The 24,094-nt window shown below is 27.8% G+C and overlaps 2 protein-coding genes across 2 annotated transcripts in view; one reads left to right on the top strand and one right to left on the bottom strand.

Moving 5' to 3' along the window:
- Positions 1-21,697, bottom strand: part of LOC100199264 (E3 UFM1-protein ligase 1 homolog) — a 32,235-nt gene extending 10,538 nt beyond the window's left edge. Inside the window, exons 1-8 of the mRNA XM_065793348.1 lie at positions 20,904-21,697; positions 15,124-15,152; positions 14,348-14,445; positions 13,870-13,984; positions 6,529-6,659; positions 5,692-5,750; positions 4,015-4,158; positions 3,762-3,934 (exon numbers count right to left, since the gene is read on the bottom strand). Of these exons, the coding sequence (XP_065649420.1) occupies positions 3,762-3,934; positions 4,015-4,158; positions 5,692-5,750; positions 6,529-6,659; positions 13,870-13,984; positions 14,348-14,445; positions 15,124-15,152; positions 20,904-21,129 (975 nt within the window). The 5' untranslated portion in view covers positions 21,130-21,697. The remainder of the gene's footprint in view (positions 1-3,761; positions 3,935-4,014; positions 4,159-5,691; positions 5,751-6,528; positions 6,660-13,869; positions 13,985-14,347; positions 14,446-15,123; positions 15,153-20,903) is intronic.
- On the top strand, positions 9,856-12,951 carry LOC136077839 (E3 SUMO-protein ligase ZBED1-like). The gene is made up of 2 exons (XM_065791991.1): positions 9,856-10,187; positions 11,389-12,951. The coding sequence occupies exon 2, from the start codon at positions 11,581-11,583 to the stop codon at positions 12,949-12,951; it is 1,371 nt and encodes a 456-aa protein (XP_065648063.1). The 5' UTR covers positions 9,856-10,187; positions 11,389-11,580.
- Positions 21,698-24,094: the final 2,397 nt, after the last annotated feature.

Genomic DNA, 24,094 nt, shown 5'->3' with positions numbered 1-24,094 from the left:
CCCTTTGGAAAAATATTCACTGGAAGAAAAGTGTAGAATGCCTCTCCAAAAGCAAATTATTGGACGCTACCATTCTCTGGACCAAAAATCAAAAGAAGAAAGGAGCGAATAGCGGAAATTTCTAAAGAAGTCACCAAATTGTGGAAGAATAAACTGAATTTTCCTCATGTATCTGATCAAGCTTGATAAAATACTGAAATGTTATGATGAATGTGTCAAGCAGGGAAGCTACGAACCCCTTGATGAAATTTTTGATATTACTAAAGTGGATGGTACATGGTTATCTTCTGAGGACAAGCGATTATACAATCTCCAAGTGGAAAGCAAAGGAAGTGTGGGATACTCTACAGGCCAAGAGGCCAGTAAAGAAACAATCCATCCCTCTAAAAGACTAAAACTTTCTAATAGGTTTTTCTGATACCCAACTTTCTAATATTCAACTCATCTTACTATCCTGGTTTTAGTAACTCTGACTCTGAGGCTGACGACAGTGAATATGAAACGATGAAGAAGATGATGAGACTATTCCTACACCAAGCAGAAAACATCATAAAAGCAAAATTGCAGTCAACTTGATGACCTACACAAGAGTATCAACAAACAAAGCTGCTAACATATGCAAGCAATTGGCTTGTGAAGGCATTATTGACATCTCAACTCCATGTCAATCAGCTATTTACAAGTTCATTTACAATCAAAGAGATAATCAAGCTGAAAAAGAAATGATTGAAAAGTTGCATATGGAAAGTTGGTCCTTACACTTTGATGACAAGCACATCGATGGAATCGATTATCAAGTGGTCTTCCTTAAAAATAAAAGAAGAGAAATCAAATAGGATGTCCTGGGCTTGGTAGATGGCAGGGGAAAAACTATTGCTCAAGGAATTTCACCTATGGAATTTGATACAGATGATTGTTGCAGATACCATCAGCATTAACACTGAAAAAAGAATGGTGTTGTTGTAATATTACAACAAATGTTCGCAGAGATTCGCATCAACAAACCTCAGTTTATCAGTTGTCAACACCATGTAATAGATAGAATCCTCCGTTTGGTGATGGATGAAGAACTTGGAAGTAAAACACAATTGCCGAACATCGAATATCCATTTGCATCTCAACTGTTGGAGGAGTACGAACAACTCAAAACACAGTTTGATAACGGAATAGAAGTAATTCTTGAAACATCACGCTGGAGAGATAATATGAAATTTTTATTTCATCTCACTTAAGTGTTCGGATTTTTTGATGAAAAGGGACATTTTCCATTGATCGGGTTTCAGAAATTACCCAACATCAGCAATGCAAGGTGGAATTCCAGAGCTATACTAGCAATCCTGGCCTTCATTTTAATTCCTTCAACAAGGACAATTCTGCAGAGAGTATGTCGATTTATATCGTATGGCTGGGCAGACCATTGGTTTACAGACCAACTGTGCAACAAAAACAACTTTAATGGCTTGGCTGAAGTACTGAATCCATACAAAAAGGCTTTAAGCTCTTTGAAAAATCACTGGAAGCGAGAGCCATTCATACTAAAGATACCCAGAAGTAATCAATGCACAGAGCGCGCAATCAAAGTAATTAAGGAAATATATTCGTCATGTAAAAATAAAGACAAATTACACCTATTCCTTCTATGCCAGAGCAAGAGCAAGGTCAACATTCTGAGCCATTGTTGGATTGAAAATTTATTGTATTACATGACTATGACATTCTAAATACATTTGAATACATAGTAGTACTTATGTCAAAATCAATTTTTCAATGGCGGGGTGAACATTTTTCAAAAGATATGCAAATAATAGTTCAATTTGTGCTTGTAAGATAAAAGTTCATCAAACTACAGTACAGAAGCATGGGGTTGAAAAAAGTTATAACCCTAATATATATATATAAATATATATATATATATATATATATAAATATATATATATATATATAAATATATATATATATATATATATATATATATATATATATATATATAAATTAGTAAAAAACACTTATCTAACTTTTTTCTTCTACTTGAAGTTTCACCATTGTTGGTTCATCAGGAAGAGTATATATATATATATATATATATATATATATATATATATATATATATATATATATATATATATATATATATATATATATATATATATATATAAACCATTGTCGCGATTTAAGATATTCTCCTACAATTTAGAGCATTGTAAACACTGTATTTCAATTGCAAATTTTACACATATAGTTATTAGAAGTAACAGAAATTGTCTTTGATTTAGTCTAGTTAATTGAACCACTATAATGTTGGGTGTGTTTGACTATTCCCGATGCGTCCCAGTTACCTTTAGTTATGTTTTTCTCATGTTCTTTAACACGTGTGGAGATTTTCTTTCTTGTTTCACTGACATAACTTGCACCACATGTACAATCCAACTGATAGACACCAGGATATCTACTTGGATGCAATATTGATTTATTGCAACATAAAATGTTAAGAACTACCGCAGCGAAAAACGGTTTTTAAACCTACTCTACAAAACTCTCTTTTAAATATAATGCTTAGTTTTGGTATCCACGGCAGTATGACAATTTTTCCAGAGTCAATTTGCTGGTTTATTGTATTTTTATGTGATTTGTAATTTTTGGCGATATCTGAAAATTGTTTGTATGAATGTCCATTTTGGGAAAACACATTAACAAGAGACTCAATTTCATTCTGAATATTTTGTTCTGAACATATTTTATATGCCCTTGAAAGAAAACCTTTAAAAATACTTATTGCTATATTTGGTGAAACTGAAGAATGTGGTTTAAATAATACATTAGTGATTGCTTGCTTATGATATATTGAAAATTCATATTAATGAATTCAGGGTTAAAAAATCTTTTTCACTTGTATCTGAGGCAGAATAGATTATCGAAAAAAATGAAATTCAGATTTGGTTTGATATTATTAATTTGTATCTATTGATTCCACTAGATAAAGCAACGATTGCTATAATTAATATTTTAAACAAAGATAAAGATAATCTTAAGATGCAAACTAAATTCACAAGCTTATTGAACTTTATGTAAGTAAATGTTACTTTTATGGGATGACAAAATACATATCTTAAAAAGTTCTGGTCAGATTGGAGCATTGTAAATGGTGTATTTCAATTCGCAAAGCAATTGAAATACAGCGTTTACAATGCTCTAAATTGCAGAAGAATGTCTTAAATTACGACAATAGTAACTTAGCGATGACACGCCATTGGAGACCAAAATTTGTTAAACTTAATATTTAACTTGATATTTAAAACCTGTGTGTGTACATTAGGTACAGCAATTTTTTGTATTAAGTTGCTTTAAGCTGGAGTAGCTATTTTATTTAAAAAAAAAAAAAGTTTGAAAAACCAACATAAATAAATTGCTTTAAAATTGCCACTTTTTGAAGAATTACAAAGAAAGGCATCATTCAAAGTCTATATTTTATGCAAAAAATTTTGGATTCATTTTAAAATATTGAATTAACATAAGATTTCTTTAAAATGGGAGGAAAAGTATAAGTAATATTTATATTCAATTAGTAATATTTATATACAAATTATAGGACAATATATAAATATTGTACCTATTGTTATGTATATAGTACAAAAAAATACATGTAGTGAACTTTTGTCATATTTTGTCATATAACGCAAAAGTTAAAAATATTTTCATTAGAATTTGTTACCATTATATTGATTAGAATTTATTTTTATAAAATATTCAGCAAACCTTTTTACCTTTATATCAATGAAGGATTTATTTAGAAGAGAATCTTGAATAGCAGCATCAACTTGGTCAATTATGTGGTGATTGACACAACAAGAAGATAACAATAAAATATTGCCAGAAAAACGTTTCTTCATGAACTGTTGTCCATCATTAATACCTAACTTCACCAAGGTATTATATTCTAAACCAAATAAATACAAATATAAAAAAATAATATAATACTTTTTTGATAAATATAAAAAAACTTATTTAACAAAGTACCTATATACCCATTCTGATTAAAAAATGAGTCTATGTAGTTTGTTTGTGTTTTAGAATAAATATCAGGTGTAAATATAGCTTTTTCATGATATCCCTGTATACTACCACATAAACGATGAGTATTCATAAGAGTTTCCAGAACACCTAGAATAAAACAAGTGTGTTGAGATGTAAACATAAGGTTCCAGTAAATCAACTGCAATGTAAAAATCATAACTAAAAACTTATAAAACAACTTAAAATTTTTTTAGTTTACTAATTTAAATTCAACAAGACAAAATAAAAAATTGTTTGGTTTCAGTAACCATGTTGATAAGGTAAACAATGATGATAAATGATGATGCGATAAAGTATGATACAATGATGAAAAATGGTGATAAGCACATGATAAACTTTTTAATTTTAATGCTAAGAACTGATATTCAAGGAAAAAAACTAGACGAATAAGGGTTTTTGAAGCACTTAGGAACAGTCACAGAAAAAGGATGACACTTAATTGAATGACGAGTAACATAAGAATGAATTTTAGTAGATGGCACAAGAGACACTACCTCTTTAGAGCAGTGCCCATTATAGTATTTGTAGAAAAGAGAAATAGAAGCAACATTACGACGATTCGTTTGGAGGTTGGGTGCAAGAGCAGGTCCAACTATGTTTACAATGCGTTTTTGCACCTTGTCCAAAAGAGAAAGGGCATCACTAGGAGATCCACCCCAGATATGGCAACAGTATTCCATACAAGGTCGAATTTGAGATTTATAGAGATAGAGAATAGAATCCGAAGTAAGAAAGTGTCGAGCTCAATAAAGAGATGCAACCTTAGCAGATGCTAATTTTGCAACTGATTTGATATATGGTTTCCAAGAAAGATCGGAAGTAAGAGTTAATCCTAGAAGATGAAGATTAGATGACTCATCGAGTACATCACTGTTCATAAATATAGGAAGATCTAGCTTATTGCGATAACGATTGGCTAAAAAAAATTGAGTTTTATCTGTATTGAAGTTCACCAGCCACTGTGAGCCCCATGCTGTAGCAGAAGTGAGGTTCTTTTCGAGCTCAAATGCCCCCTCCAAGCAATCAGAGAGTGCTGGTTTCTTATCATGACAAGAATAAATGGTAGTATCATCAGCAAACAATACAAACATACAAAACAAACTAGTTAAAAAAATTTTTTTTGAGTAAGTTAATTTATAACTTTATAAACATTTCACTAAATATGTTATGTAGCTTGTGGTTTTTCGTTACATACATGTTTTCATCCAAATAATCCTGTCCACTTGCTCTTTCAAGTATAAACCATATAATATATTAATCAAAAAATATATATATTAATTGAAATATGTGTATATATTAATTGAAAAAATATATGCATATATATTATTCAAAATATATTAATTGAAATATATATATGTTAATTGAAAATCCTATTTGTAACATTTTTTATTACTTCTTAAATGTTTACTGCAACTAAATTTAAATAAATATTAACTTAAGCATAAAAAAAAAAAAATGTTTTTATTATTAAAAAAAAAGTTTTTTTCTGCAAAAAGTAAAGTAACAACTCTAACAACATTTTAAAACCAGAAGATACTAGATTCCAAATCCCTTACTAACACACATAAATTCAGCAACACTATAAAAACTCATCATATTGTAAAAAAAAAATTTACTTACTGTAAAAAAACTTTTCTGGTAAACCATATTGAGCAATCAGTTGTATGACATGGACAGGTCTAAACAAATGTTTTTTATTTAAACAATTTAAATCCATTCTATAATCAATTTTTTTCAATAAAAGTAATTAAATATATTGTCGCTGTATCGCTTTTTATTGTTTCAAAATATTTATCGTTATCCAATATTAATTTATTGTAACTTCATAATATCAAACTAAAATAATAATATCATAGTAAATTTTAGGATAATTTAAAAACTTTCATGATAATTTAAAAATTCAAAATAATTTCTTTTTTCTTTTATACTTTATAATTTATTGATAACTTATAAGAATTTATTCATTAAAATCAGAAACATATTTGTTGAAAAAAAATTAGACTAAAATTTAATCAGTGACAATCCTGTTTGTATATTTTTATATCTTCTAAATTTAATGGATATTTAATTTCAATTTTTATTAGTTTTTCTCAGCTTTTTTATTCTTTTGAACTCTTTTTTTCTTATGAATATATGTAATATTAGTGTAAAAGCCTTAACTTAGGAGAGCCTCTGTTCCATAGGCTCCCCTTTTTCATTACTTTTTCTTTTTATACTTATGAATTACACAGATAAAGACATTAAAATAAAAGAATCTAAATTTTGTTTTACGAAAATTAAAGTGTTTAAAATCTTCTTGTTAAATACATTTATTTTGCATTTTACACATTTAACATTTTCAATATATATGCTTTTTATATATAAATATATTCTAAAAACAATATAAATAATCATAAAAATAATTTACCAATATAAATAGTCATTAAATAAAATTGCAGACAAAATAAAACTTTGCACCTTGTTACAGCACTGAATATTCCTCGGATTTTGGCAATATTTCTAGCAATAAAAGCAGATGTAAACAGAACATCACGATTTATTGGATCTAACGAACCACGTATTATTGTACCAAGCTTTGTTTCAATCACCTATCAAGAAATTTGGTTTTAAGTAAACAAAACATGTAAACAAATAAACTTTTTTGAAATATATTTATTTATAATATTTTCATATATTAATTATTTGTATCAAAAACAATAAAAAATAAGTGGAAATTGTCATTTAAAAAATTTTAACCTTTAAAAAACCTTTAAAAAATATGTAAACATTTTATACACATAAATCAACAAATAAGACAAAAATAGATACATAAATTTTGCAGCAATTGTTTTTGTTCCGCCAACATGTTTTACTATTCAGTTTGTAAAAGTTACTATTTATGTAGTTTTTATAATCATTAACTACTGGTACACTTATACCAGCTTGCACTTTTGCAAATTTGTCTGTTTGCCTGTTTTCAAAATAAGAAAACTGACAATATTTGTACATAAACAAGAAACTACCAATATTTTTATATCATCAAATCTTAATTCTATTAACTGCTCTTTAGAAAACTTATTTTCATATTGGATCTTTATATAATTTAAGCAACATTCATTTTGCTTAAGATAAACCAAGCAACACAATGCTAAAAACCAAACTAGTTAAAAAATATTTTTTGAGTTATTATATAACTTTAAAAACATTTAAGTAGAGTCATGTAGCTAGTGGGTTCTTATTAGATACACATTTTCATCTAATTTATACTGTTCAGGTTTGAATTTGATTTCTAAAACTTTTACAAAAGAACTTTTAAAAATTTCAATAAATACATAAGTAACTTTAAATCATCCCTAAAATATATAAAAAAAAATTAAACATGCATCAGAAGATCCACTATTTTATTAAAAACTAATTAAAAAGACTACAATAACTAGAATTAAATTGAAAAAAAAAATTTATTCATGTGTGATGCTTAGTTGAAAAATTGCAGGAAACATTCAAGATAATGATATGGTTTTGCAGATTTATAAAGAAATTAGACTAAAAAGCAAAATATAATTTCTTATAACTAAAAAATCAACAAGTGGATTAAAATCTGCATTGTCAAAAAGTATTTTGATATACTCAAAATATGATATTAGAAATTTGTTAATTAAGGACTCAAATATTGTTAATAATAGAATATACAGAGAGTAAGAATACTGACTGTATAATAGTTGGAAAGGTCAGGGAATACTCCCAATTATGTTTTTAAAGGAAAGTGTTTTTTTTTTTAACTTTTTATTAAAAGGATTAAAAGGTTGGATTAAAATCACCCAATGAAAGTATGACAATTGTAATATATTAATATAAAAAATAACTTATAATATTTAAGTAATAACTTATGAAATTAGAGTATAAATATTTTTCACAAGATTTGACTTATAAATAATAGTTTATTGAATAAGGCAGATAAGATAGCTCATATTATAAAAATTCATATAATAAGTAATATTATATAGCATTTCTATATAATAAAATTAATTATAGTAGTCATGCCCACTCGTGCTTTTTGACACATCCATTAAAGAAAAAAAAAGGAGAACAAGTTTTTTAGGCACTTTTTTTATAAGAAATTCATAAGCAGATAAGTATATGTGTAACTTATGTAATCTAATAACAATTTACAATTATATAAATGTAAAATTCCATTTATATATAGTTAAGTATGTAAGTGTAAACGCCAGAAAGTAAGTTTGCAGATTGTATATCTTAGGATCACATATGTACTATGCAAGAAAACTTTTAAAAATTTTCTAATAATTAAAAGACTGTTTTGACCTAAACTGTTTTGTTTTTGTATTTAAAAAAACAACAAGATTAAAAAACAAACAAAAAAAGTTGGTGGATTTGAACTTATTGAAACTTGAGGACAATAGCACTAAAGCAGCGCACTTAACCACTAAGCTACTGAGGGTATATATCATATCGAAAAACAAACTTTTAAGGACAATTGTAATTAATTAACACTTTTTAAGCAGGTAAATAGATGCAACTATATTGCATAACATGTATAACTTATTTTTTAAATATTTGAAAACCACAACATTTTTTAACTAAAAAAAAAAAAAAAAACACAAGTAAAAAAATTACATTTTTTAAACAGAATTATAACTTTTATTATTTTACTGTGTCACCAAAGTATTATTGTAATAATATCACTTTTATTATATCAATAATATTGTACAATTAAAAAAAAAAAAGAACCACAAGTAAGTAAAAAACCAAATACTTTTTATCTCTTTGAAAACCCAGATAAATAAAAAGAAATTAAAAATTGTATAACTTGTGTTTTAATTGTAACATAATTTTTAACAGATCGACTAAAGGGGGAGAGTAACTGCAATGCGAATTCAATTCAAAATTTTTTCAAATTATTTCCTATCATTAACCAATAAAAAAGATTTTATATATTTAGAAAAACTATACATATTATCTATTTTTTTAAACTACAAAAATAAAATAGTTCTATAATAAAATTTGCTATATCAATATTTAAATGGTTTGGGTATTAGGACCTTTTGCACAAACTGCTATTTATCAGCCGTTTGGATATTAGTATCCATTTTTAATTTTGAAAATTACTCTATTATTAATATCTATTTTAATTATAAACGATGTGTGGAATATTACAAACAATAAATCAAATAAATTTTACTTGATATTTTCACAAGATTAAAAATACTCCGCAGTTTTAATTTTCTTATAATGGTTTTCTAATTTTCTATTCTTATTTTATTTGCGCATTTTTGTGTGTTTATGTGTTTCCACGTGCACATTCCATTATTAAAATTAGTGACGATTAACGACTTTAAACTGCTCATTCATTCATTACGTTAGTGCAAAAGAGAACGACGTTGTGCTTTTTATCTTTTATATCAGTTGTTTGATAACAGAATATCTTTAATAAAAAATCTTTTTTAAATATTTTATGAAAATAAAAAAATAATCTTGAACTATTGGACGAGCGTTATTTTATACGCTCGTTATAAGCTGAACGAGCGTTGTTTATTGCGCCTAGAATGTTTGAAAATACCATTAACGGGCGCGTTTTACGAGCGGAGCGCGATCGTGCTCGCTTCATCACAAGCCCTGTATATATATATATATATATAATATATATATATATATATATATATATATATATATATATATATATATATATATATATATATATATATATTAGTGTTGTCAAAAGACCCGGTTTTTCGGTACCAAGTCGGTACTAAAAAAATGTAAACGTCATGGTACCAAGTTTTTTTAAGTACCGGTAGTACCGAAGACCCGTTCAAACCCGATTCCTTGATGCGCATGTGTGCATTAGCGCGTCCTCTTTATTAAACTGCTGAGAAATGGCGACCGGTGGTGCAGCTGATGTGGTAGCTCTAAATCCACTTGTTGAGAAAAAAGGAGGAAAGAGCCATGTGTGGAAATATTTTGGATTTGCGGCTGATGACAAGGGGAATATCATTGATTATCAAAAACCCATTTGCAAATGATGTCGCCGAAGTTTTCACTCAAAAGGAGGAAACACATCGAACTTAATAAAACACCTCAAAGACCGACACCCGGATCTGATGAAAGAGTTCAAGCAGGTAAGTTTCAAACTAATTTAAGATATAGAGCTTCTGTTATGAATTATATATCATATTTTAATTTGAATGTCTGAACCAGTCGGATAGAAATAAACAGCCAAAAATAAGTCTTACAGAAAGATTAAAATAACAATAATAAGCTTAAAAATTAAATTTAAAAAGTATATACTTTTTTTACGTTTTTTTACAACCTATTGTTAAGACTTTTCTTTTAATAAGTATTTCTTATAAAAAGTAATTTGTAAAAAGTCGTTTGTAAAAAGTCTTTTCAAAAAAAGATTTTGTAAAAAGTCACTTGTAAAAAGTTGTTTGTAAAAAGTTGTTTTTAAAAAGTCGCTCATAAAAAGTCGTTTGTAAAAAGTCGTTTGTAAAAAGTTATTTGTAAAAAGACTTTTGTAAAAAAGATTTTGGCGTCTTTAATAGAATGACTTTACAGAGAAAATAAAATCGGTGACTTCAAAAGCGAAATGTAACTTTTTAAGTGACTTCTAATTAAAACGTTTAAGCATTAAAAGTTTTGAACAACGTTTAATGTTTTGAATAAAGTCGTTGTTGTTAATAAAATTAATATTAAAAATAGTTCTAAACGATTTAAATTAATAAAAAAAATTATAATTTAGTAAAAGATAATATAAATATATATTTTTGCTGATTCTTTCCTTTTTCAAAAAAATAAATAAAAAAATTCCAAAAAAATAAAAAATATTTATCGAAGAAAATGTTTTAGCGAATAAAGTTTTATGTATAGTTTTTTCGATTAAAGTATTAAAGGTTTTTATCGCATTATAAAAATGGAAATAAAATTAGTTATAGAAATAGTTTTAAATTTATTATAAAAAATACATACTTATAAAATAAATAAAACTACATATATTTAATTATTGGGAAAATCCTTCTAATCCTTTACTTTTTTACTTCCATGGTGCTACTAATAGAAATTATGTAACTACCTACCGTGTAAAGGATTAATCAATTTTATACAAAAAGTATTTTTTAACAAAATTTAAAATATTTAATCTTTTTACAAGTACTAATTATTTATTACAATTGTTTATATAGGCTTTATATAGGCTATTATATAGGCTATTATAAAAGCTGAGGTTTGTTATTTAGAGAAAAACTAAAGTTTCATATGTTCAGACTCAGCCCATTTTTGACTTCTATACTTATAAAGTATATTTATTATATTTTCCTTTTACAGCTGCAAGCTGAGGAAGACCATGGAACACCCCCGCAAACTCATAAACAGGTAACAGTTACAGAAGCTTTTCAGTGGCAACAAAAATATGACAAAAACTCACCTGAGGCAAGAAAGCTGAACCTAGCTGTTGCTGAATTCATATGTATTGATAAAGTGCCCATTTATACAGTTTAAAAATGTGGATTCCAACAAATGCTCCATCATTTCAACCCAAAATACCAGCTTCCAAGTCGAAACTTTTTTATGTACACTGAGATTCCCCGCATGTACAATGACACCAGAGACCTCATAATCCAGCATCTCAGAGACAAATCATTTTACAGCTGCACAACAGATCTTTGGACAAGTAGAACTGCAGACACTTTCATGTCTTTAACTCTGCAGTACATTACTAAATCATGGGAATTGCAATCCTGGTGTCTTGGCTGTTGTGGTCTCAACACAGACTACACTGCTGAAAGTTTGAAGGAGGCCTTTGAAGAAAAACTTGAAGACTGGAAGTTGGACATTGCAAAAATGTCAGGCATCACAACAGACAATGCCACAAATAACAAAAAAGCCTTTGAGGACTACACCTGGATTCCTTGTTTTGGACACAATCTCCACCTTGCTGTAAATAAGGCATTAGACATAAACAGGGTGTCTGCAGTGCTGTCAAGGCTTCGAAAAACTATTTCTGCCTTTACAAGATCCCCAAAACTTTCACGCCAGCTGACCAAGAAACAGAAAGATCTGTCCTCTCCAGACCACAAACTTATTCATGATGAACCCACTCGCTGGAATTCTTCATACGATATGGTGGAACGTTTCTTGGAGCAGCAGCAGGTTGTCTGTACTGTCCTGGCTGAAGACAGGAAAAAATGGCATCTGATGCCAAAAGACTCAGATATTACAGTTTTAGAAACTGTTAAAGCAGTTCTTAAGCCACTCAGTCCCTTTACTGACGCACTTAGCGGGGAAAAACATACCACCCTGTCTTCAGTCTTGCCGTTACTCTGGAAGATATTTGAGTGTCTCAGTCATGAACAAAGTGACTCTGCATTAGCCCAAGAGATGAAGGAAAAGATACACGAGTATCTTCAGCATCGCTATGATGACCTGCAGCTACGGTTTCTTTTGAACACTGCAACCTGCCTTGATCCACGATTTAAGAACAGCTTTGTCTCTCTAAAGGATGATGTGAAGCAAAGTCTCTTGGATGAGGTGAAAAAAATGGGCAATGAAAAAGAAGGAATTGCATCTCGGGTGTCTAGAGGATTGTCAAGTAAAGAAGTCAGGCCATCAAAAAAATCCAAAAATGACCTAAAGTTTCTGCTTTCCACCATACAAGGGGAAAAGAAAGAAAAAGGAGAGCCAGCATCCTCAAGTCATGCACCTCTTTCTGCAAGTGACGAGATAAATGGTGAATTCTTGGTGTACGATCAGATGCCTGAGGTCAGTGCTGAGGATGATCCACTTATCTGGTGGAAAACAAATATGGGTACTCTACCTCAACTATCAGAGTTTGCCAGGAAGTACCTTTGCATTGCTGCATCTAGCTGTTCCCAAGACGCTCAAGACTGAGTCAGGAACATGTTGATATGTTAGTGTTTCTATCTGAAAATCTGGAAATGGCAAAGAAAGTAACTTAAGGAATAACTGTGTAGACCAGTATTGATTTGGGTGAAAAATGTTGTTATTTATCTAGTTATTTAATTACTCAAACGTTTACAATCCTTGGCTTGAAATACTTAAATTATGCCGTTGTTGTTTTGTTTTTTTACATGTATAATAATATTTTAATTTACAACTTGTTGTTCAGTTATGGCATATTTTGTTTAATTTATAAAAATGTTAAAGTTTATAAATAAGAGTGATTATTCAGTCATGGCTTATTCTTTTGTTATTTATCTAGTTATTTAATTACTTAAATGTTTACAATCCTTGGCTTGAAATACTTAAATTATGCCATTGTTTTTTTACATTTATAATAATATTTTAGTTTATTACTTGTTGGTCATGGCATATTTTGTTTAATTTATAAAAATTGCGTTTTTTAGGTTTGTAATTTTTCATTTATTATTTGTGGAAAAAGTTGAAACACAATTTTAAACAAGTATGAAGAATGGCATTGTTTAACTTTATTAATAAAAATAGTGTGTTTTTCAGCTAGCATGTTTTTGTGTTTTGCTTTGATACAAAGAATCGTGAATTTTTATTGGCAAATTTAGTCTAAATTAAACTTTGGTTTGGTACCGAAATTGGTACCGAGAACCGTGGATTTTCACTGGTATCGGTACCGAATACTGTAATTTTGGTACCGTGACAACACTAATATATATATATATATATATATATATATATATATATATATATATATATATATATATATATATATATATATATATATATATATATATATATATATATATATATATATATATATATATATATATATATATACTTTAATTTAATCTAGTTATAATCTAAAAAAATACTTACAGATAACAAAAAATCTGCTGAAAGATTAAATGATGTAGCAATATCTGCAATAGCAACTTGACCAGCCTCTTGCAGTGTTTCATTGATTTCTTCAGCAACCCTATCTAAATAGTCTCTAAAAACACATATGTTTAACCTTTAAAATTAGCAAAACAATTTTTATAAATTAAAAAAAAAAATTTTTTGTTGGATTGTTTAGTTGGACTTTTTTTTAAAGAAAAATAAACAACAGTTGTTTATTTTTGTTTAAAAAAGAAAAAAAAAAAGTTAAAAATTTTTTTTTGTTAAAAAACTTTTTTGTAAAAAAAAAGTTTTCGAAAGAAAAAGTCTTGTAAACTGTGACCACATTTTTCCAATCATTTTTAACTACTGCAACATTAAAAAAAGGCGATATTTAAGTTTATGCTGTGCTATTAATACTGTGCTATAATATAAACAACATGATCATTGATTATAAACTTAAATTGTCATTACTTACTTGTCTAGAAGTTGCCCTTGTATTAAAATAAAATGTCGATCTCCACGTACAAGATCATTAACTCTACATTCTATGTGAGATAAATCAATATTCAGAATCTAAAAAACAAAAATGTTTATCATATTAGGATTTGGTGAGGTGAATCATATTTCAAAATTTTTTGAAATTAAACCTATACCTCAATTTAATAACTGATAATTTATAGAAAAAAATACACGTGAGTATAAATGTCATATTTATTTTATTTAACATTTACTTTATATTTCATTTGTAGCAGTGTTTTAATTTATGATGTTGAGCTTCTTTAAAAAAGAAGCAATTATTTTACAGTTATTATTATTGTAAAAATTATTAAAATCATTTTGGAATTCTTTTTCAGAACCTTAAAAACACACAGAAAATTTTTTAGTTATAAGAACTTCTATTGTCTCTATAAACTAAAGCACATCTACAGTTAGAATATGATAACGCAAATTTGATCATAACTTCATTACATTAAAAAATATTATGTATTTCCATTTAAAAATTGTTAACTCTCTGCAGCTCCTGTCTTATTTATTAACTTTTACTTCTTGGTCTAACTTTCTATAAATTAGTCTAACCAATTATTTACTAATTTATACTACTTGGTCTAACAATTTTTTTACAAATGTTTAAACATTAAATTTTCAAAAAAGCAAACCTAACCCTAAAAAAAATTATACTAAATGCATTATTAATCATTTTCATTATGTTTAGACTTTATATATCAGTAAATAAATTTAAAATGTAAATACCTGTTGGAGATCTACCAAATTAATTCTTCCTAAAAAAATACAACAATAGAATTTTAGAATTAAATTGCAAATAATAAAACTTTACTTTTTTTAATTAAAATACATAATAGTTTGTATTTGATTAATTTATTGAATACAAACAAAACCATGATTATAATAATGGAGAAATTACGTGCATTTGGAAAGAGAAATTAATCAATACTTAGCAGCTTATATCCTAAAAAACAGTTTTTTAGAATAACTATTGTGGTTAATACCATAATAAATACCTTAACTTTTGATTTATTGGGTTTGCTCAAATAAAACAAAACACAAGTATCAGTAACACTTTTATATAATATATCAGTAAAACATCGGTCTAACACTAAATCTAACAAAACCCTGGGTTCAATGAAAGTTTTGACCCCTCTCACTATTCTCTGTAATGAAAACCTCAAATAGCAAATGTGCTGACTGCAAAATTAGTGTTTCCAAATATCAGAAAGTTATCTTTGTAATAAATACCTTACTTTTGTTCACCCAAAATATAATGATCTTATATTGCTATATAATTGTTTATGATTTTGTATAAATATATTTTCTTTTAATAACAAAAGTAATACAAATGAAATTCTTGAGTTAAGCAAATAATGTTGAGACCAAAATAAATGAAACTTCTTCAGTATAAGTCCACATTAAGCCTCTACTCTTTAACACATTTAATAAATTATATATAACACATTTAATAAACAATATTGATGATAAAAATTACAAAATTAAAAACTTTCAAAAAACAGTTGTTATACTGAAATGGATGACTTAAATAATGTGTCTTTTATAATAATGTTTTATTTCTTTCAAAACAAAATTTAATAACTTTGATAATGAAGTTCAATCCACAAAACTTGAACTTGATGTAGTAAGCAACCGGGGCTATGGCCGGGGCCATGTTTGATAACACATAGCCGAGTTAGATAGATGAGTTTATGATCAGTGCTGCATTAATATTGATAGATCCTATAAAAATGTTATTTTTAATTAAAATTTATGATATGAGTCATAATTAAAAACAATACTTTTATAGGATCTATCAATATAAATGCAACCTCGGTCATAAACCTGGCCGGGGCTGCATTAAAATTGATAGATCCTATAAAATATTTTAATGCAGCCCTGATCATAAACCTAGCCCTTGTCATGGCTATGTGTTATCAAACCTAGCCCCGGCCCTGACCCTGGCCGCTTACTAACTTGATGTAATCAATAAATTAGATTATATCAGAATCCAGACAAAGACAGATCACTAAACAATAACATTTTACTCAATAAGTATTTGTACGATTACACACCAACTGAATCATACACTGGTATTGTGTTATTATAAATCATTAACAAACTATATATCATTAATTATATATATAAATTTTTTTTGTATCAATAAAACATCAAAATATTAACACAATTAGTAACAATTGATAGAATAATTTCAACCTTAAACCATATTCAACTATTCTTTAGATCTGTTATTTAAAATAAAGAAAACTGATTTAATATTATTTAAAGACATAATACTACAAAAAGCAGACTGGCGAATCAAATTTAAACTAAATCAAAAAAACTTTTTCGCCAAAACTTTGTAAACTACTTAGGCACAAAACAAGATAAAAACTATATGAAAACTTAGTCTAGACTTTTATATTGATATCACAGCTATGTTAAACAGATCTTTTGCCATTCTATCTAAAATAAGACATTTCATAGATAGATATTCCAGAGCTCAACAAAAAATTAATTAAAATAATTAAGCTAGAACCTTAAGATTTTTTTGAATCCGCTATGATAATCAGTAGCCCAGTGTAAAAGTTTTTTTTATGTATTTTTTCTCGAGTGAGAATAACAAAGAAAAAAATTTAAACGTCTGATTACAAAAATACTTCAATAAAAAAAGGTTTAAAAGTTAATTATTTATCAATTAAACTAATTAAAGATGTGTTGACATTGTCAAAGTCAATATCTGTATTGTATCGTTTGTTTTTGTCAATGTTAACCCCTTAACTGTAGCGTAGATTGAAAAAATTACATTTTCTATTATGGCAAAATATATTTGTTTAGGATTATTTTAAGTTGTTTACTTATTTTTTCGTATAGTACTTTGTTAATTGTAAACATTTTATTGAAATAAAAAGTTTCATTAAATGGAATAATCCGTCAGACACGCAAAGAACTATACCTTGACGTAGAGACGGATTTTTCTGTCAAGCACAGTTAAAGGGTTAATAAAGAGGTCATTACGTAAAGCAAAAATGTTGAAAGACAAAACTGCAAAGAAACATCTTATATATATAAAAATATTCTATTATTCTCTCTCAATCTTCAATCAAATTTAATTTAGTTGAATGTTTAAAACATTATGTTTTTAATGTTTTGAACATTTTTCATTATACTAAGACTTTTTTATTTAGAAAAAAAGAATTTCCATGTACATTGTTAATTGTGTTTTAATAAAAAATTTTCAAATGCATCTTAATAATGTTTTTATTTTGTTAATTTTTTTTGACAAAGTTAAAAAAAACTTATTTTACTAATGAAAAACAAAAGAGATGTTATCAGTGTAACTAATGATTCAACTGCCCATTCATGTGATTCAAAATGTGACTATAAGGTTTAAAAATGATACAATAGCATTTGAAAATGAATCAAAATGTAATCTTAAAACTCATTTTAAATTGAGAAGAAGTGTGCTTTAAAATGCAACAACAATGTTTAAAAAATGGGTCAGGGTAACAACATCAGTTTTTGCTATGTTTAATAATATATGTCCAACAACATCTGTAAACAGGGCCGAGAGCTGTCGTGCAGCCTGGGACAGCAACCCTGATTAGCGCCCTTATTTATCAAAATTTCTTTATATTATAGATGAAGGACCTTTCTTTTTTTTTTAAGGTTAGTTATTTCATTTAGCGCATCTCTCTTGGCGACACTGTCTATAAATACAATGAAGTATAATAACATCTGTCCGACAACATCTGAAACTTCATTGGTGTCTAATAACATCTGTGCAAAAATTTAATGAATATTACAGATATTAATACATCTTTTAAATTTTCAAAGTGTAATAACATCTGTGCAGCTACATTTGTAGATTTTTAGGATAAAGTTATTTTTAAGTGAAGTAACTGATAATGCCTTATTTTTGCCAGATGTAGTTACAAATAGATATTTTTTCAGATGTAACTACATCTGGAGAAAATTTTTCTAGATGTTATTGGACTTGATCAAAAATTAACAGATGTAGTTACATCCTAAAGATGTTGTTACAGATGTAGTTGATGTTACAGATATAGTTGATGTTACAGATGTATACATCTGTAACAACAAGATGTAACAACATCTTTAAGATGTAACTATAGTTTCATCCAAAAAATGTTGTTAGGGGTCATTGAATTTTCAGATGATATTGGACAGATGTTGTTAGAGTTAAATAAAAATACAGATGATCTTAGACTACTCCACATATATTATTGGACAGATGAAGTAATCTTTTATCTAAAAAATCAGTACAGTCACGCTTCGAAATATTAAATCGCGTGTCAGTTTCTTTTTATTAAGTTTGGTAAAACTATATAACACACTGTAGTGTATTCGTTGTTAAATGAAGTGTATACTACTTTAAATGCTTTTTAAAGTTTTCTTTTAAATAATTGCAAGGAATAAAATCTTTATAGATCAAAATATAGTTTTATTTATAAACACACTTTTGTAACTAACGAACTGGTTGGTCATCCTGCTGGGCTACTGACAGGTAATTTTAAAAAATTTAAGTTGCCCTTGGATAAAACAAGTCATCTCGTGCCACCGGACGACCATAAGAGTACATCACTAGTTGGAGGTTGGCTGCAAGAGCAAGTACAACTATATTTACCATGCGTTATTACACCTTGTATAAAAGAGAAAAGGCTTCATTCAAAGATCTGCCCCAGATATGGAATCAGTATTCCATACAAGAACTGATTTGAGATTTATAGAAATAAAGAATAGAATCCTGAGTAAGAGAGTGGCAAGCACGATAAAGAGATGCAACCTTAGCAGATGCTAATTTTGCAATCGATTTGATATATGGTTTCCAAGAAAAATTAGAAGTAAGAGTTAATCCTATTCTTCTAGTAGAAGATGAAGGGTAGATGATAAACATCTAAAAATCTAAATAACTAAAAAAAGAGTTAATAAATATGAATAATAAATATAAATAATTTTATCTTTACAGCCTATTATAGTAATTATAGAAAAGAGCAAGAGTAGCAACATTGAGTTAATGTTCACAAGCAACTGAGAGCCCCATGCTGTACCAGAAGTAAGATCCTTTTCAAGCTCAAATGCCTCCTCCAAGCAATTAGAGAGTGTTGGCTTCTTATTAAGACAAGAATAAATGGTGGTATCATCAGCGAACAATGCCACCTTAGATGTGAGAAATTCTGGGAGATTGTTAATGTAAATTAAAAAAAGTATAAGTCCAAGGATAGTCCCTTGAAGAACCCCTGAAGCTATAGGATATGAAGAGGAGTGCTGTCCATTGAGGACAACTTTTATACTATGATTGGTAAGGAAGAATTCAATAATCTTAAAGATGTTACCTGATACACCCATGTCAAACTTTAATAAATACTTTAGAACTATTGAGAGCAATAGCCTTAGCCTATCCCCATCTATCTAATGCACAATAAAATCATTATTACTATCAGTTATTACCGCTAACAAATCAGCAGTAGAACAATAATATCGAAATCCATATTGATGATCAGAAAGTAAGTTATTAGGTTCAAGATGAGAAATTAAGTGTTTGTTAATTACAGACTCAAAAATCTTGCTTATAATAGTAAGAAGACTAATGGAACTTTAGTTAGATGAGCCAGAATGCTCTCCAGAGTTTTTGAAAATAGGAATAAGTTTAAAAATTATCAGTTTTTCCAGCACAAAAAATGCAATAACTTCAGATTAGTTAAACTTCTAAAGACCCCTTATTTTTTAAGTTTTTTTAGCTCTATATAACCATGTTAATCATAAATTAAAGCGCTGACAAAAAAAAATCCTGTGGAATGGACAATCATTGAAACTTACTTATACACAGCTAACTTAACAAAAAGCTGCCAGCAATATTTAGTAAATGGCTAACTTTACACAGTGCAAATATCAGTCATTCTACAAAAATTTTTTGTAGAAATGTGCTAAGTAAACCAACCTACAATTTATTATCTTATGGTTAACACTTTTTTACAAAGTAGACAATAATGGAGTGGAATCAACTTCAAAATAAACTAAAAACCACCTATTTTTTTACTATTAAAAAAACTTCTTCTTAAAGTTAAATTAAAATACTACTTTTCACATCAAGATGAACAGAAACAAGGATTTTACTAATGGTGATAAAAGATTTATTAATATATGATATATTTATGAATGTTGTATATAAATACCTCATGTTTGCATTTTTTTTTTTTTTTTTTTATGCTTTTAGTTACTTTTTTGATTTAGCCAAGTTATAAGAGAGTAAACTATCCATTATAAATAATATTAGCATACATATTTATACATTTGACCTAGATGAGTAATACTTCTATATTTCTGGTAAATATATCAATGTTGTTGTTTACTATAAACATAACGACAAAAATCCTATTGCTAATTATTTACAATATCAGAAGATAGAGTTTCAAATCTTGAGCTTAATTCTGTGAGTTTACTATAAAAATGTGAGATAATGTAAAATTTAAGTTATAAATGTACTAAGATTCATAAACCTTTACCTCCATGAACTGAAAGCTCATCGCGAATTTCCTTTTCAACTTGTTGAGGAGTTAAATATTCTTTACCATCAATAGTATATATAACATCAAGCAACTTGAGTTTTATAAGTTTATTAACAATTTCGATACAATTTCTTTCAGATAGTTTATGCAACGACTCACACAACTGTGCGCGCTGAAAATCAGCTGCAAGACGTTTAATTTCTTCCCAATCACTGGCGGACATATTGAAAAATTTGTGTTGTTGGCAGAAAACACGTGGAATCAACGTGTTTTTAAAACATTTTTATAAATCAATAGATACAAAATTGAAAAAATTACGAGTTGATTTGTGTGACCAAAAAGGTTTGAAAACAAAAAAAAAGCAACTTATAGTTTAGATGCTTTAAAAGTCTTACAAATCAAGTGGCGTATTCCATTTTTATATAAAGTTTGATGCCGATATTTCAACACCGCATTATAGTGATACTAATATATTACATATAATTATTATATCTATTATAGTAAAAGATAAACGAATAGATTTTTAAATCTTTTTAAAAAGCTCTCAAAACGTTTCTGCTAAAAAATAAAAAAAAAATACACACACATAAAAAAACAACAATAACAACAACAAAAAGACTTTCGGAGCGATTAAAAGTGTTTTTATTTTCAACATTATATGCTGTATTTTAAAACATTTGAAAAGCTCATGAGATTAGAAAAATAAAAACGTATATTTACTAGCCGTGTGTTGTTTAGAGGCTCTAGTTTGATGGCATGACTTTTTGCATCTTTTAAAATCAAATGGTGAAGGTGAAGCATAGGCGTGTCCAGACCTTAGTAGTAGTAGTTGAAGTTACATTTATTTCGCCGTTAAGAATATATATAATGTACAAATATAACAAAAGGAAATGGCTGGAGCAAGAAGAAGGCATCAATTACTCTTATCACCGAGCCCAATTACAATCGTATTTTACAAAAAAAAATGTCCGTAAGATATTAAAAAATCTTTACAAAACGTCAAGTATAAGAAGTTAAGAAGCAAAAAAGTACTTAAAATTAAAAGTAAACCTAATTAAGAAAGATATAAAATATATAAATATATATGGGTATATACATACACACATACGCACACGACACATACATACATATGTACATATATACATACATACATGTATAAATACATGTTGCCTCGTATTGTCGTTTTTATAATAAAATGAATAAAATTCCATCCACAACAACATAAAATATATAAAAGTGTCAAAATTAAAATAAATATGAGACAATTAACAAAAAGATACTGCATGTTTAGGTTAAATAAAACAAGAAAATAAAAATTTTTAAATTATTTGCAGGTCGTGCACACCAGTGGCATATTCATTGGGAGTAGGTTCCGACTCCCCCTGGTTATACTTTAGGTAATACTTAGTAATAGTTAGGTTATACTAGGGTAACTAAATAATAAAAAAGGCTTTCTATATCTAAGAAAGTTTTTTTTCTCATCCATTTTTATAATTAAAGTTCTGTTCGGTGATTTTTTCGAGCTTTTAACTCTCCAAAAGGTCAAAAAAAGAAGATGGGTCTCTAACAGCACTACTACTAACGCTATTAAGTTGCGTATTATTATATAGAGATCACTATAGCAATTTATAATGTAAGTTAGATCAAATTTTGCAGGTCATGCCTGTGCATGACAGACAAGTCCATTAGACACGCCTATGAGCTGAAGAAAATTTACAAAGATAATTTAATGAAAAAATATATTTGGAAATAATAATATGTAAGGAGTGGTCAAAACTACCGAGTTAATGGATGTAAAGGATCCAACCACTAAGGTATGTTAAAAATACTGGCTACATGTATGTAGTCGGTATACATGTATATGCAGCCAATAAAGTAGAAATTAAACTTTGATAAACGTAAATCTCAAAATAAGAATAACTTGCCGTTTATATAACGTTAAATGTGTAACTAATAAATATTTGTATTAAAAAGTTCAAAACACTACGAGACACAAAATATTTCAACACCCCCCCCCCTCATCCACCACAATCAAAAATTCTTGGATCCGTCACATACTTATATATTTGTCATGATCTTTTATTTTACTTCAACGTTAAATTAAAATTTATAACAATAGCCAAAAAAGTGTATTTATTGAGGCAGATCGTAGTTTATTGGGGCCCTAGACTAATTGAACTTTTTAGCCCTACCCTAGCACCCCAGAAGCTAAATTTCATAACTTCCTTAATATCTGAAAAAACCTGATGTTTTTGAACCCAAAAAGGTGATAGTTATAGTTATAGTTGAATTTTTTTACGAGTTTAGTCGGGTCAATTTTAGTTTTGAGGGTCTTTTTTTTATGGAATCCGTCATTATTTTTTAAAGATCCCCCCCCCTCTTTTTTTTATTTGTAGAATTGCCTCTGTTGATCTATATTTATTTTTTATAACAGCCATTTTTTAAAAAAACCGTTTTGCTTTGCAGCTTGTTATAGGCTTTGTTAGGTAAATTTTTGTAGGTAAAGAATTGTATAAAAATTTGGAAATATATGAGTAAGGTTTTTTTCAAAAAATTTGAAAAAAGCCTTACTCATATATTTCCATTATATTGATATGGTATGCTTTAAACAAACATTTTGTTTAAAGCATACCATATCAAAATAATGCTAAAATTAACTACATTCACTAAATATTTCTTCACCGATATCATTTATGTATAATAATATAATTCCATTGATTTAAGTTCAATAATTGCAGGGGCGGATTTTATCACTCACAAGGGAGGCAGCTAAATAAAGTTCAAAAGTTAAATAATTTTGGGAAAATTTACCTGCCCATACCAAGCTTATTAAGACCGCCTGTTTTTATTAATTTTCATTTGTTATCAACAAAATTGCGTTACCCGAAACCATCTTTCTAATAGAAACATAGGAAACGTCGTGAAGTGAGATTGGTTTAAGTGTCGCTTTACTTCTTTGCCTTTTTTAACATGTGTTGAAAAAGTATAAATAAAATCAGATCCAGGCAAACTAATTTTTTGACTAATTCATATCTTGTATTCTGATTTAAAGACTTTGAGTTTAAATAATATCCTCAATAAAAGTTAAAGATTGTTAAGTATCTTTTTCTATACTGCAAGCAGTATTATTTTACAAAAAGAATAAACTGTGCAAACTCTACAACCATCCGCTTTAAAATACATTAAGT

This window comes from Hydra vulgaris, chromosome 03 (genome assembly GCF_038396675.1).
Source record: "Hydra vulgaris chromosome 03, alternate assembly HydraT2T_AEP".
Classification (NCBI taxonomy): Eukaryota; Metazoa; Cnidaria; class Hydrozoa; order Anthoathecata; family Hydridae; genus Hydra; species Hydra vulgaris.
The sequence above is the reverse complement of the archived record's forward strand: the minus strand, read 5'-3'. Positions and strand labels throughout refer to the sequence as shown.

Bases quoted from the DNA above. Each gene is read 5' to 3' on its own strand.
- LOC136077839 (XM_065791991.1), top strand. From the start codon at position 11,581: ATGCTCCATCATTTCAACCCAAAATACCAGCTTCCAAGTCGAAACTTT.